Genomic DNA, 16,290 nt, shown 5'->3' with positions numbered 1-16,290 from the left:
TGATCAACTGTGCTTTATCTGTGTATTGTGAAAGTATGCATCTCTTTTTGCCAAGTACCCTAGTGTACAGTTTGACTTTCCCAAGAGGTTCCACAAAACAAACATGACAGAATGATGAACAGTACCTGAATGTGAGCTGTACATGTAAACGAACTTGGTCCATTTGTAGTGCTGGATCAGGGCAATGAGGGGCTCCTGGAGTTCCGGTCTCAGCTGGATTACAAACTGGTTGTTGGTTTCTATGGGGAAACTGGGTGTCACAAAGCAGACGTGGAGAGCCCCACAGAATGACATGAGCATGTTCATGGTCTTCCTGTCATACAGTCCGATGATGGCGTAGACTCCTTTGGAAAACTGTGAACAAACTGTGGAGAGGAAAAAGAAAGATGAGGAGAGGTGATCACATCTGATTTGCTATGTTTATTCATACAAAAGACTGAACAGACAGAAAATCGGTGAGACATTAGAATGGGTGTAGGCATACATGTTAACTGTTAACTCCCCTAGAACAGAGATGGGACCGCCTTAAGTAGGCCCGGGGGTAATTTTTTTTAAAGGAACTCAGTCGGTCTCAACTTACTGTATACACAAAGTGCAAATTCGAAATTTGTTTGTGCATCAGCAATTTTTCTCTTATCTCAGTCACTGATAGTCACTCAATTAGCCCGTGTCAGCAAAAAATGTGATCGGTAAGTTAGTCTAGCCAGCTTTCTAAACTTGTAGTGATGTGGTTGAATTACCGACCCGAGCGGCCCCCATTTTGATTTTGTTAGTCACTCTCGGATATCATATTAAAAACGGCAAACATTTCTCTCCACCTTATGGATCAGTAGAATTGCATGAAATTACTTATGACATTTCAAAATCTTCTCTCTGCCCCATGGCAAAATTTGTGAATTGCAGCAAACTTGCTTTAAGTCTATTTAGGGTTTTATCTATTGGGATGATAATGTTTTTGATAAATAAAAATGTTATTTAATTATTTTAAATGAAATATCCTTGGAATGTTATCCTAGCATTCACTAAAATGTTGTGCACAACCTCTGTAACAACCACCATAGAACATTCCCAAAAAGTTCTCATTAGGTTTCCAGGTGATAACACAATGTACCTGTCATGTTTTCCAGAACATTTGTCAAGGTTGTGGCAAATGTTTTCATAACACAAAAACTGTCCAGTTGTGCTGTTGATTAGACAATGTTTGTATAAAACATTTGCCAGAACACATTTAGTCTGTTCTTTAAAGGTTCACAGAATGTTTCATTAGGTTGTGGGAACAGTCTGATGGGTACATTGTGGGGACATCACAAAAGATATGTTCCCAAAACTGTCCAGTTGTATGGACGATTATACAATGTTTATTTTAGGCCGCAAAAAAACATTCACCTGATGTTACAAGAACATTCTCAGAACACATTTTATCTGATATGTAAAGGTTCTCAGAATGATTCTTTAGGTTTTGGGAACATTGTGGGGATATGACTAGAGTTCCAAAACACAAAAGTGACTAAAACATGGTCCAGCTCCTCTTTTTTTTTACCAGCTCATGTTTAAAACAAATACAATGTGTTAAACCACCACTGGAGATACAGCTCAATACTATACCTGTGCCTCTGCTCTAGCCATTTTGTTTGCCTCCCTGTTGTGCTGGCTATCTGTCTCAGCATCTTTTCTGCTGTCATTATGTGCTTCTTCTTGTTCTCTGTCTGTCTTTATGCCTTTGTGTTATTAAAGCCAAGCTAATGACATAAGATAAACTGCAAATTAGTGCCATGTCATGTGTTTTCCTACCCTAAGTTTTAATTAGTATTACAGGGCTCCCAACTAACATGTTCCCCTGGTATCTCTGGTGCCATTAACTTTTACAGTTTGTGGGACCAGCCCATGATTTGGTCGGACCCAAAATCATGAGTAATCATCTTGTGAAGTCATTCATAGTGCTTTATCAAGAAGTATGATACATAGACTACTGGGGTATTCAATAAATAAGTTGTTTCATCTAACATCTCCAAGCAGGAATGCATGATTCAAGATATTTTAATGGGCAACTTTAATCCAGTGATTATCATGAATTTTGGGTTGACAATTAGACTATAGTTACTGTCAAAAAAGGACTGCATAATGTCTTGATTTCTTTTTGTACAATAGAGATTAATCTTTATGTGCACTAACTCATATCCAAGCTGGTCATTAGAAATAGACGTTGATTTGAAAAGGTCGTAGAACGTCCATATACACATTTCAAAATGTAAAAAAGATCGCCCAGCACTGGGCGCGAACTCGTAGATCATACTGATATCGCAGGCTTACATTCTGTTTTGCTACAAATATAGTCTGACCAGATTCAAACTATTTGAGCCCCTCCCTTCCATCCACTGTATGGCCCGACCAATCGGCGTCCTCTGATAATCTGTGGGGGTGGTTTAGTTGATGATGACAACGAGAAGCGCCTGTACTGGCTGCAGAAGTCAAATCATAACAAAACTGGCTGCTCTTGAGGAGGTTGGTGTTGATGCTGGTATAGCAGCAGTTATATCAGAACTGGAGGGCATAACTTAATTGAAAGAAAAGAAAATAACAGCATTGAAGGCTTTTCTCAGGGGTGAAGACATATTTGCTCTTCTCCCGACTGGAGTTCATCAAGATCTTGATTTACCAGCTACCAGCTAGCTATTTTTTCAAGTCTCTCCAGAGATGTTCGATCGGGTTCAAGTCCAGGCTCTGGCTGGGCCACTCATGGACATTCAGAGACTTGTTCCGAAACTTCTCCTGCATTGTCTTGGCTGTTTGCTTAGGGTCATTGTCCTGTTGGAAGCTGAACCTTCGCCCCAGTCTGAGGTCCTGAGCGCTCTGGAGAAGGTTTTCAACAAGGATCTCTCTGTACTTTGCTCTGTTCATCTTTCCCTCGATCCTGACTAGTCTCCCTGTCCCTCAAGCTGAAAAACATCCCCACAGCATGATGCTGCCACCACCATGATTCATTGTAGGGATGGTGCCAGGTTTCCTCCAGACATGACACTTGGCATTCAGGCCAAAGAGTTCAATATTGGTTGGGGGGCTGTCATGTGCCTTTTACTGATGAGTGTCTTCTGTCTGGCCACTCTACCATAAAGGCCTGATTGGTGGAGTGCTGTAGAGATGGGCGTCCTTATAGAAGGTTCTCCCATCTCCACAGAGGAGCTCTGTCAGAGTGACCATCGGGTTCTTGATCAGAACCAAGAACCTGATGCATAATTTGCATACTTGCATAATTTGATATCAAACGAGTCCTTGCTATCGATAAAAGACAATACTGTGCAGTCGTCTTCATCGACCTGGCCAAGGTTTTCAACTCTGTCAATCACCGTATTCTTATCAGCAGACTCAACAGCCTTGGTTTCTCTAATGACTGCCTCGCCTGGTTCACTAACTACTTCTCAGATAGAGTTCAGTGTGTCAAATCGTAGGGCCTGTTGTCCGGACCTATGGCAGTCTCTATGGAGGTGCCACAGGGTTCAATTCTCGGGCCGATTCTTTTCTCTGTATATATCAATGATGTCGCTCTTGCTGCGGGTGATTATTTGATCCACCTCTATGCAGACGACACCATTCTGTATACATCTGGTCCTTCTTTGGACACTGTTTTAACAAACCTCCAAACAAGCTTCAACGCCATACAACACTCCTTCCGGGGACTCAAACTGCTCTTAAATGCTAGTAAAACAAAATGCATGCTCTTCAACCGATCGCTGCCCGCCCAACTAGCATCACTACTCTGGACGTTCCGACTTAGAATATGTGGACAACTATAAATACCCAGGTGTCTAGCTAGACAGTAAACTCTCCTTCCAGACTAATATTAAGCATCTCCAATCCGAAGATAAATCTAGAATCGGCTTCATATTTCGCAACAAAGCCTCCTTCACTCATGCTGCCAAACATATCCTCGTAAAACTGACTATCCTACCAATCCTTGACTTCGGCGATGTCATTTACAAAATTGCCTCCAACACTCTACTCAGCAAATTGGATGTAGTCTATCACAGTGCCATCCGTTTTGTCACCAAAGCCCCATATACTATCCACCACTGCAACCTGTATGCTCTCGTTGGCTGGTCCTCGCTACATATTCGTCGCCAAACCCACTGGCTCCAGGTCATCTATAACTCTTTGCTATAGAAAGCCCCGCCTTATCTCGGCTCATTGGTCACCATAGCAACACCCACCCGTAGCATGCGTTCCAGTAGGTATCACTAACTTTAAGCGTCAGCTGGCAGAGCAGCTTAGCGATCGCTGCAGCTGTACACAGCCCATCTGTAAATAGCCCATCCAACCAACCAACTATCTACCTCATCCCCATATTTGTTTTTGTTTTTCTGCTCTTTTGCACGCCAGTATTTCTACTTGCACATCCTCATCTGCACATCTATCACTCCAGTGTAAATTGCTAAATTGTAATTACTTCGTCGCCTTAACTCCTTACTTAATTTGCACACACTGTATACATATTTTTCTATTGTGTTATTGACTGTAAAACTGTTTATCCCATATGTAACTCTGTTGTTTTTGTCGCACTGCTTTGCTTTATCTTGGCCAAGTCGCAGTTGTAAATGAGAACTTGCTCTCCTGGTCTACCTGGTTAAATAAAGGTTAAATTAAAAAATTAAAAAAGTTGAACATTAATTGTACTCCTAGCTAGCAGTGGATAAGTAACAGGCCTTCTCAAAGACAATAAGCTAGCTAGCTTAGTTAGCAAACTTTAGCTAGCTATATGACTTGCTCTAACATAACGTTGCAATGTTATGGACAGTAATGGACAATATGATGACTTCTGTTTGCAAGTCCATAAATATGGATGTTATTTATATACTTTCTCATTTAGACTCTTTTGGATCTTATTTTCTTTCAAGTCAAATGTTTGTCACATGCTTCGTAAACAACAGGTGCAGACTAACAGTGAAATGCTTACTTATGGGTCCTTCCCAACAATGCAGAATACAATAAAATAATGCAATAATAACAGAAACATAGTGACGCGAGGAATAAATACACAATGAGCAATGATAGCTTGGCTAAATACATGGGTTATCATTACCGAGTTTGTGTGCAGGGTTACAGCAGCATAACACCATGCATCCCACTGCCTGCTTGCCTCTGAAGCTAAGCAAGGTTAGTCCTGGATGGGAGACCAGATGCTGCTGGAAGTGGTGTTGGAGGGCCAGTACAAGGCACTCTTTCCTCTGGTCAAAACACATATACTGTATATATAAATTCCCCAGGGCAGTGATTGGGGACATTATCCTGTGTAGGGTGCTGTCTTTTGGATAGGACGTTAAACGGGAGTCCTGACTCTGTGGTCACTAAAAATGCCAGGGCACTTATCGTAAGAGTAGGGGTGTTAAGCCCGGTGTCCTGGCTAAATTCCCAATCTGGCTCTCATACCATCATTTCCACCTAATCATCCCCAGCTTCCAATTGGCTCATTCCTCTCCACTGTAACTATTCCCCAGGTTGTTGCTGTAAATGAGAATGTGTTCGCAGTCAACTTACCTGGTAAAATAAGGTTTACATACAACATGTAAATGTGTACATAGGAGAGAAGTGACTAGGCTACAGGATAGATAATTGACAGTAGGTGTGTATGTGTTGTAGTGTCAGTGTGGGTAGAGTCCAGTGTGTGTGCATAGAGTCAAAAAGGGTTAGTGCGAGGGTCAAAGCAGATAGTTAACCAAATAGCTACCCGGACTATTTTATCAATCTTATGGCTTGGTGGTATATGTATTTGTTATCGCTCCCCATTAGCTTAATTTGCACACACTGTATACATATTTTTCTATTGTGTTATTGACTGTAAAACTGTTTATCCCATATGTAACTCTGTTGTTTTTGTCGCACTGCTTTGCTTTATCTTGGCCAAGTCGCAGTTGTAAATGAGAACTTGCTCTCCTGGTCTACCTGGTTAAATAAAGGTTAAATTAAAAAATTTAAAAAGTTGAACATTAATTGTACTCCTAGCTAGCAGTGGATAAGTAACAGGCCTTCTCAAAGACAATAAGCTAGCTAGCTAGCTTAGTTAGCAAACTTTAGCTAGCTATATGACTTGCTCTAACATAACGTTGCAATGTTATGGACAGTAATGGACAATATGATGACTTCTGTTTGCAAGTCCATAAATATGGATGTTATTGATATACTTTCTCATTTAGACTCTTTTGGATCTTATTTTCTTTCAAGTCAAATGTTTGTCACATGCTTCGTAAACAACAGGTGCAGACTAACAGTGAAATGCTTACTTATGGGTCCTTCCCAACAATGCAGAATACAATAAAATAATGCAATAATAACAGAAACATAGTGACGCGAGGAATAAATACACAATGAGCAATGATAGCTTGGCTAAATACATGGGGTATCATTACCGAGTTTGTGTGCAGGGTTACAGCAGCATAACATCATGCATCCCACTGCCTGCTTGCCTCTGAAGCTAAGCAAGGTTAGTCCTGGATGGGAGACCAGATGCTGCTGGAAGTGGTGTTGGAGGGCCAGTACAAGGCACTCTTTCCTCTGGTCAAAACACATATACTGTATATATAAATTCCCCAGGGCAGTGATTGGGGACATTATCCTGTGTAGGGTGCTGTCTTTTGGATAGGACGTTAAACGGGAGTCCTGACTCTGTGGTCACTAAAAATGCCAGGGCACTTATCGTAAGAGTAGGGGTGTTAAGCCCGGTGTCCTGGCTAAATTCCCAATCTGGCTCTCATACCATCATTTCCACCTAATCATCCCCAGCTTCCAATTGGCTCATTCCTCTCCACTGTAACTATTCCCCAGGTTGTTGCTGTAAATGAGAATGTGTTCGCAGTCAACTTACCTGGTAAAATAAGGTTTACATACAACATGTAAATGTGTACATAGGAGAGAAGTGACTAGGCTACAGGATAGATAATTGACAGTAGGTGTGTATGTGTTGTAGTGTCAGTGTGGGTAGAGTCCAGTGTGTGTGCATAGAGTCAAAAAGGGTTAGTGCGAGGGTCAAAGCAGATAGTTAACCAAATAGCTACCCGGACTATTTTAGCAATCTTATGGCTTGGTGGTATATGTATTTGTTATCGCTCCCCATTAGCTGCTGCCAAGGCACCAGCTACTCTTCCTAGGGTCTAGCAACATTTAAGCAGTTATACAACCATTTTTAAACATTACAATACATTTCACAATACATTGTGTGTCATCACGCCACTACTCCACTACATCATATATGCAACACAAAATCCATGTTTAGTGTGTGTATAGTGCATATGTTATCATGTGTATGTGTGTGTCTCCTCACAGTCCCCGCTGTTCCATAAGGTGTATTATATATCTGGTTTTTCAATCTCATTTTACTGCTTGCAAGAGTTACAGTACCTGATGTGGAATAAAGTTCTGTGTAGTCATGGCTCTATGTAGTACTGTGCACCTCCCATCGTCTGTTCTGGACTTGGGGACAGTGAAGAGACCTCTGGTGGCATGTCTTGTGGGGTATGCAGGTGTGTCTGAGCTTTATGTTAGTAGTTTTTACAGACAGCTCAGTGCATTCAACATGTCAAAACTTCTCACAAATACAAGAAGTGATGAAGTTAATCTCTCCTCTACTTTGAGCTAGGTGGTGGACATGCATATTAATGTTAGCTCTCCTTGTACCAGTGTTGTATTACTCGTCTCGGTCTCGAGACCTCATATTGAATGTCTCGAATGGATACATTTGTACTCGGTCTCGGACAGTGAGGACTCGTAATTTCCTCCCGATACGAGTGGAGACCAGGCCAAATATATACTTTCTTTTTTTATATATATCTTAACAGCCTTTATATCTATTATAGACAATTTTGCGCAGTGGTGAACCTACAGGCCTTCAGTGTGTAACAGGTTTGTGATTCTGAAAGGACAGCAACCGTAATACCAGCGCACTCATGTAGTGCACTTTTTGTAAAACACTAAGGGCCAGTGGTGGAGAGGAGGCTACACTTAAGCAATAAGGCACGGGGGGGGTGTGGTATATGCCAATATACCACAGCTAATGGCTGTTCTTAGGCACGCATACAGCGTTTAGCCGTGGTATATTATCCTTATACAACAAACCCCCGAAGTGCCTTATTGTTATTATAAATTGGTTACTAAACTAATTAGAGCAGTAAAAATAAATGTTTTGTCATACCCATGGTATACGTCCTGATATGCCACGGCTGTCAGCCAATCAGTAATCAGGGCTCGAACCACCCAGTTTATAATCAGGTATATGCCGTATACCCATATACCCAGGTAGGAAATAGGTTTCAACTTGTATCTACCAGTAAATGCTGACCACACCGTTCACATTACGTGAGTGAGCGTTGCAAAATAAATGTACACATACATGTTATTCAATCATTGCATCCAAACAGCTCGCGCGTGTCAACGAACATCTGCGTAGCCAGGCACAAAAATAGAACTTGGTTCTATTTGTGACTCTTGACGTGCTGCAAGTCCCGGCTCTCCCATCTCCTCATTGGTTTTTAGGAACATATTCTCACGTGGGTGATTGAAAGATGAACTGAGGTCCACATTACAGAGCAGTTGGTGGTGGTAATGTACCTTAAAGTTGGTTGTCAACTGCCATTTGAAGAAGAAGAAGAAGAGATTACTAGAAACGAACTCGGTTTACCCTTTTATCTGTGGATTCATTGTCAGAGTAGAGGACCTTGTGCATTTCAGGTAAAATAACAACCCAATATTTATATCCCAGGAAAAATTAGCTAGCAACAGCAAATTAGCTAGCTAAATTGCCATGAATGTTTAATGCTTTTTGACCTGTCCCCAAATGAATATAGTTGATTCAGAGTTCATTTTGATATTTCATCCTGCATGTCCTGATCGTGTCTGGTGTGGATGGACAAAATTAACATGCACACAGACGCACGCACGGGCCAGGTCTAGTCACCATGTAAAAGCAACAATGGGTATGCAAGCAAGTTATTGAAAAAGATTATTCCGAAGTGGTGGTTAGTAGGCTATTTGTGATGCACAATGAATCAGGGGTGTAGACATGTATGGGCCTGGGTTGACAGAGACCCACCCACTGGGGAGCCAGGCCCTGACAGGCCCACCCAATCAGATTGATGTGGTTTAAGCATTGTTGTGGACTTAGACCATCACATTTTTTGTATTTTTTTTTAGATTGAAAATCTCAAATCTATTGGAAAACATTTTTCACCCAAGGTGCCTTTCATTCGCTGAACGGGCCGTTTGGGAACTTCTTGGCAAAATTAGAGTACAGTATATCCACTTCTCCAGGCTCCACTACACCACTGCATAGGGCAGATGGGAAGACAGCAGTCACACACAGCATTATGTTAAAGGATAAGTAGTCAATGAACATAATAAGCCAGTAGGTCCCAATCATAAGAATACAAAGACACAACCATTAAGCCTTTCCCAATCGAAATGTACAACTATTACTTCCCGTTGCAAAAAACATGTCACGTTTAGCACACAAAGTAAACCTAAACCTAAAGTTTAAAATTCAAGTGGAATTGACAGCGTTTTAACTACTTTGCAGATTTGAAACAGACAATCATAATATCAGTCAAAAATATCAAATTCCCAGTTTTTGCTACAAAACCAACTTTATAAGATATTTAAAAAATATATACAGTATATTTGACTCAACGTAGATGGAGGCAGTTCAATGCATGATTAATATACTTCACCAATACATTTCTTGGCAGTTCAAAAAACACTGCTATCAGGTTGTAAATCACCTCTGGCCTGCTACATTGTTTGCTGCCTCCATTCAGGATGTACTGTTTCAGTTTCAATGACTCCATATTCTGGACAAAAACGGACAAATGTAACTAAGGCTGGGAATGTTAATACAATCAAACTAACAAGGGCAGTGATCAGTCATAATGTGGCTAATAGCCTAGCATTTCTATTTATGTATAATAATAAAAACACGGAGCCTGAGAGTGTACAAAGCTGTCATCAAGGCAAAGGGTGGCTACTTTGAAGAATCTGAAATATATACATTATATTTTGATTTGTTTTAACACTTTTTATTTGGTTACTACATGATTCCATATGTGTTATTTCATCATTATTATTCTACAATGTAGAAAATAGTACAAAAAAAACAAAAAAAAACTTGAATGAGTAGGTGTGTCCAAACTTTTTTAAAGTCGCGCTGTTGCAACTGCCTGTAAACACACAGTCCAGTTCAAAGTGAATGATGGCAGGCCTGTGTGGCAATGGCTTGTTTGCATAAAGGCCTACAGTAGCTCTGATTTGGCTATGTTGCACCGGTCTGCGTACACTCCGGTCCTGGACGAGACAGATGTTTATATTCGTTTTTAATTACTGCAGTGTCTATTAATTGTCCAAACACACGGCCGCTTTCCCACTCTATATTGCTATAGGATTTTCACAAATGCCTTAGTATACGTAATTCCCAAACATTTCTAAGAATTTATGAAAACGTGATAATGACCATGTCTACATTTTATTTTTATTTTAACTAGGCAAGTGAGTTAAGAACAAATTCTTATTAACAATGACAGCGTACCCCGGACGACGCTGGGCCAATTGTGCGCCGCCCTATGGGACTCCCAATCACGGCCAGATGTGATACAGCTTGGATTCAAACCAGAGACTGTAGTGACACCTCTTGAGATGCAGTGCCTTAGACCGCTGCGCCACTCAGCACATGGCCTGTATAGAACGCTTTGATGTACGCATATCATCTGCTAGCGACTCAGCTGCCTTCATTCAAGTAGACATGGCTGTTCAGTGGAGAAAGAAAACAATGCTAACCAAAGAGTACCTTTTTAAAGGGGCAATCTGCAGTTGCTACATACATTTTTGGACTTAAATTATTGGTATGTACTAGAGGTCGACCGATGATGATTTTTCAACGCCGATACCGATTATTGGAGGACAAAAAAAGCCGATACCGATTAATCGGCCGATTTAAAAAGAAAAAGAAGAAAGAGAAAAAAAACACACATTTTTGTAATAATGACAATTGCAACAATACTGAATGAACAATGAACACTTTTATTTTAACTTAATATAATACATAAATAAAATAAATTGTCTCAAATAACATGAGCAGAGCTTGTCTGCATGGTCCCCTGTCAGTCTGCTCCTCTGCGAAACACAGACCTTATTTGAAGTAGATCAAGACATTCTCTATGGAAGACATGAACGGTAAAATAACGAAGGAACCCCTTTCAAGTTCAGCCGCAAGTTATTACAGGAATTATAACGCGTCGACTATTTCTCTCTAAACCATATACCTTTGACTAATCCGGAAACTATCACCTCGAAAACAACACGTTTATTCCGTTCCATATTTTATCTAACGGGTGGCATCCATGAGTCTAAATATTCCTGTTACATTGCACAACCTTTAATGTTATGTCATAATTACGTAAAATTCTGGCAAATTAGTTCGCAAAGAGCCTGGCGGCCCAAATTGTTGCATATACCCTGACTCTGCGTGCAATGAACGCAAGAGAAATGACACAATTTCACCTGGTTAATATTGCCTGCTAACCTGGATTTCTTTTAGCTAAATATGCAGGTTTAAAAATATATACTTGTGTATTGATTTTAAGAAAGGCATTGATGTTTATGGTTAAGTACACATTGGAGCAATGACAGTAATTGATTGATTTTTATAAGATAAATTTAATGCTAGCTAGCAACTTACCTTAGCTTACTGCATTCGCGTAACAGGCAGGCTCCTCATGGAGTGCAATGTAATCAGGTGTTAGAGCATTGGACTAGTTAACTGTAAGGTTGCAAGATTGGATCCCCCGAGCTGACAAGGTTAAAAATCTGGCAGAACGTTCCTAGGCCGTCATTGAAAATAAGAATGTGTTCTTAACTGACTTGCCTAGTTAAATAAAGATTAAATAAAGGCGTAAAAAAATATATATATATATATCGGCAAATCGGCGCTCAAAAATACCGATTTCCGATTGTTATGAAAACTTGAAATCGGCCCTAATTTATCGGCCATTCCGATTAATCGGTCGACCTCTAGTATGTACCCATTTATATTTTTTATAGGAATGTCCTAAGTTAACATTGTTTTGGAAGTGTCATTCTTCCTAGGGGTGTATATGAACAGATTTTTTATAATATTTGTTGCTAAAATTATGTCAGCTCCACTTTAAACCTAAACCAAATATGTTATGAATGTCATAAAAACAGAATTACTGTATTTGGAAATTGTGCAATATTGTGGGAATGTTCTGTGGAAACTGAATATCACAAGAATATTCTTGCAACATCCCAGACAACTATAACTTAATTAAATATTCTGGGAACCTTTAAATAACTTAGACCAGGTGTTTTTGTCAATATTCTTACAACACTATAGGAATGTCCTGTGCAACCTAACCTAATGAATGTCAACACAACTGAGCATATCTTGTGTTTTGGGAACCTCTCTTGTAATGAACCCACACTGTTCCCACAACCTAATTAAATGTCACGACTTCCGCCGAAGTCTGCTCCTCTCCTTGTTCGGGCTGTGTTCGGCGATCGACGTCACCTGGCTTTCTAGCCTTCGCCGCTCCATTTTTCATATGTCCATTTGTCTTGTCTTGTTCCATACACACCTGGTTTTCATTTCCCCAATCAATCTACTTGTATTTAACCCTCTGTTTCCCATCATGTCTCTGTGTGTAATTGTTTCATGTTATGTGGTGTTGGATTTATGCGCTTGACTTTTATTTATGTTCCGTGTTTTAAGCGCGTTTGATCATTGTAGTGCTCTCGTTTTGGAACGGAAAATAAATGTGCGCCTGTTAACTATACTCTGCTCTCCTGCACCTGACTTCGCCTCCAGTACACGCCTTAACAAATGTTCTGGGAACCTTTTAAAGAACTCAATGGCTTTTCTGGAAACATTCTAGCAACATCAAAGGAATGTTTTGTTCACCCTGATACAAAAACCATCTGAATATCAGCACAACTGGACAGGTGTGGTGTTTTGGAAACCCATAATGTTCTCACCAGACTGTTCCCACAACCTAATGAAACATTCTGGGAACCTTTTAAAGAACAGACAAAATGTGTGTGGGATGGGATGTTTGTGACAGCTGTCTTTGCAGTCCTCCATTGATTCTCTAAGCTGGTGTTCCTTTTATCTTATTCACGTCTGTGTATATATTTAATTTCTTTCCATAGTGTAGCGCAATCATTTCTGCACTGTCACTCATTGTTGCATCTCTCTGCAGGTTTCAGTTTCAATTGTTTGCTTGTTATTCAATATGAGTCTCATGTAGGGAGTCAGCCTGGAGCCAAAAGCCATCTAAAAAGACAAGAGCTGGCGGCATAAAAGGACATGATAAAGGACTGCAGCAATGGTGCTGTATACACATGGCCTATATAGAACATTTTTGATGTATGTATATCATCTGCTAGCAACTCAGCTGCCTTCATTCAAGTAGACATGGCTGTTCAGTGGAGAAAGAAAACAATGCTAACCAAACAGTACCTTTTTAAAGGGGCAATCTGCAGTTGCTACATCAATTTATGGACTTAAATTATTGGTAGGTACCCATAGATTTTTGAAGAATATAAGTTATACATGCCTCATGAGCTAAGTTTAACTGTCGTAGCCCATCAGAACACAAAATATAAGCTTGTTTTACTTCAATGTTTGTAAACAAAGTAAATGTAAACAAACACTGTATAGCCTCAAAACATGTATTTTTTTTAAACAATCATTTTTATATCATTAATGGTCAATGCATCCAGCCCCATCCCTCAGCTTATTACCGAAATAGTGGCTACGAGAACGCTTTGTTGTTTCAAATTCAGATTGCCCCTTTAGGGGAGACGGACCCAAAAAAGAATCAGAATTGGAATGACTTGTGTAATGCTGATTTGAATTAATATTCTTATGCTAGTTTGTCTGATTATATTGTGCTGATTTGATTAGCTTACTGTGTACGTTATGTTGTTTCTATTTAAATCACAACTCCTGATTAATTTGTCATTGTAAAAGCCAGGGAAATTTTTCCTCCAATGCCAAAGATACCAGAAGCTGACAAAGTATATTTTATTACTTTCAAGATACACATCTTTCTCTTTAGGAGACACAAAGGCAATACAAGACTCCACAGTTCTGTTATCTCCTTTTACCACAGTACATTTTCCCATGTACCTTTTTAATCTCGTCATAATTTACCCTGCATTGTATTTCATACAAACTATACAACACATTCCTATTCATGAGCATGACCTTGGACTGTTCTCAATTGAGGTAGTTCATGTCACAGCCTGCATTAAGCAGTGAGAAAAACAGGTGTTTCTCCTGGGGTGTTTTAGGGAGATGCAGAATGCACCAGAAGTGAATGATCCTCTGGCTCTCTAGTGAAGATCAGCTGATGGCAGCTGGGGCTCTCTGTTCTGGCAGCCTGCTCTCTTGCTACAGAGAGGATCAAATAAAGACTGGCCGTCCAGTTGGGACTGTCTTACACAGCCGTATCATTGCTAAAGCACTTTGTGTTGACAAACAGTGATAACACACATTGACTTTTACGAGCATCATGCTGGAACTAGAGCCAGGCCTCATCGTGGATCAGAGCCAGAGCTCAATACAATCCACTTCTTAGGCCTAAACTCAGGCTCTTAACGTGAATTGTAATGCTTTAAATCTGCCCTCGTGTTCTGCTGGCTTTGGTGCAAAAAAAAGTTAACTTGTTACAGAGTTCATTGACTGAGATTTGGTGCTTTATGATTCCCAAAAGACATCTGCCATAGCCACTATCAGTAGAGCCAGACTGCACCAGACTATAGCTACATGAGCTCTGTCAATTGTGTGATGCGCCCTAGTGACACTCCCAACTGTTGTGACACTAATTCACCCAGTGTAAGAAGGATACAGACATAATGTCACTTAATGTGGACCAAGTCGTTTAGGGTTTCTAAGCCCTTTCATAAAATAGGTCTGAAATATGGCCATACCACGTATAACCAAATACTTAAAGCTAATATATATATGAGTGGACTGAAAAAACAGACAGTATATCTGAACAACCCTGCACAAGGAGACCAGCTGTCCTCTTTGACCTTGGGGCTGTTCCTGTCGGCAAATTCTATCAAGCTAATGAGATATGTCACATACAATCAACATAGAAACCCCCTAAAACCAACCTATTCCACAACAGTGAGCTAAAGACAATGCCCAAGTGTGACAGCGCTTTATTTTTAAAGATCCCAGATCCTTGCTAATAGTTGCTACAGGGCCTGCAGCTCGTCCTTGCTTCAAAGGACAATGCCACACAAAATGTAGGTGTTGGCTGCATGATTCAGAACCTTCAGCGGTAGTGTGTGGAGAAAGAGAGCCAGGAAGGACTTCTTGTTGAAAAGACTGCGGAGAAGGAGAGGAGAGAGGCTTTCTGTTCTCTGTGTGTGTTTAACATAAACACTGCTATCACCATGTAGGCTGCTTTGGGGCTGTGGTTGAGTGACATCACTGGGGCGTCTGGCCTGGCTGCATGTCACCACCCTGAAGGAGCTGACGTGTTGGGAGGATGACCAAAAGCACTCTCTGACGGATGAAACGAACACACCGGACAGCCTGACACAAGGACGACGTGCTACTAGTGTGGGTGTCCTGACAGGACTGAACAGTGGGGACTGAATTTATTTGTGCCTCTCTCTTACTGCTGGAATGCATAGTCCTACACATCTATTGGAAACACCTTGACTTAGAAAAATACAAGGCCCCATGTCATGCTCAATCTGAGAAAGACTGATTGTGTACAGGATTGCACTTGTTAGTCCAGATGTCCTATTCATGTGACAAAACACACACACGCATTCAAAATTTGACAACATGCCAATTGTTTTATCCAGACATATTGTACATTAATTCCCTTAGGCCTCAAGAGTTACCAAGATCAATTACTTTGCATTTTCTTTTGAAATATGGTGCTTTTGTTCAGAATCAATGTAAATTAATGCTGCTGCATCAGACAATAAATTAGATAGTCACGTCACTCATTCCTCAATATTCTAGCCACACCTTTAGGCAGGAGGCAAACAATGCACTCACATTGATGGATGTATGCCACACAATAGAGAGACAGTAGTCTAGACTGACAAGCATAGAATACCCAAACAATGGGAGCAGACCAGGGGCTTAAGGCGGCACAATATCTTTGCCTGTAATGGAATTACACTGAGACTCTTTGGACAATGACTATTTTGAACAATTTACACAGTAAATACAAATCTAAAAAACATTTACTGGAAAAAATGTGCACAACCAAA

At 40.4% G+C, this 16,290-nt stretch overlaps 1 protein-coding gene across 5 annotated transcripts in view; it reads right to left on the bottom strand.

The window, feature by feature from the left end:
• LOC139583035 (glutamate receptor 1-like) overlaps nucleotides 1-16,290 on the bottom strand; it is an 89,201-nt gene that overhangs the window by 52,844 nt on the left and 20,067 nt on the right. For all 5 annotated transcript variants that reach the window (XR_011676472.1, XM_071413747.1, XM_071413737.1 and 2 more), the window contains exon 3: nucleotides 126-365. Coding sequence is in view for 4 of the 5 variants with exons in the window: in XM_071413747.1 (XP_071269848.1) it covers nucleotides 126-365 (240 nt within the window). In the remaining variant the exon portion in view is untranslated. The remainder of the gene's footprint in view (nucleotides 1-125; nucleotides 366-16,290) is intronic.

This window comes from Salvelinus alpinus, chromosome 1, assembly GCF_045679555.1.
Source record: "Salvelinus alpinus chromosome 1, SLU_Salpinus.1, whole genome shotgun sequence".
NCBI lineage: Eukaryota > Metazoa > Chordata > Actinopteri > Salmoniformes > Salmonidae > Salvelinus > Salvelinus alpinus.
Note: the sequence above shows the minus strand (reverse complement) of the source record. Positions and strands in the feature narration are given on the sequence as shown.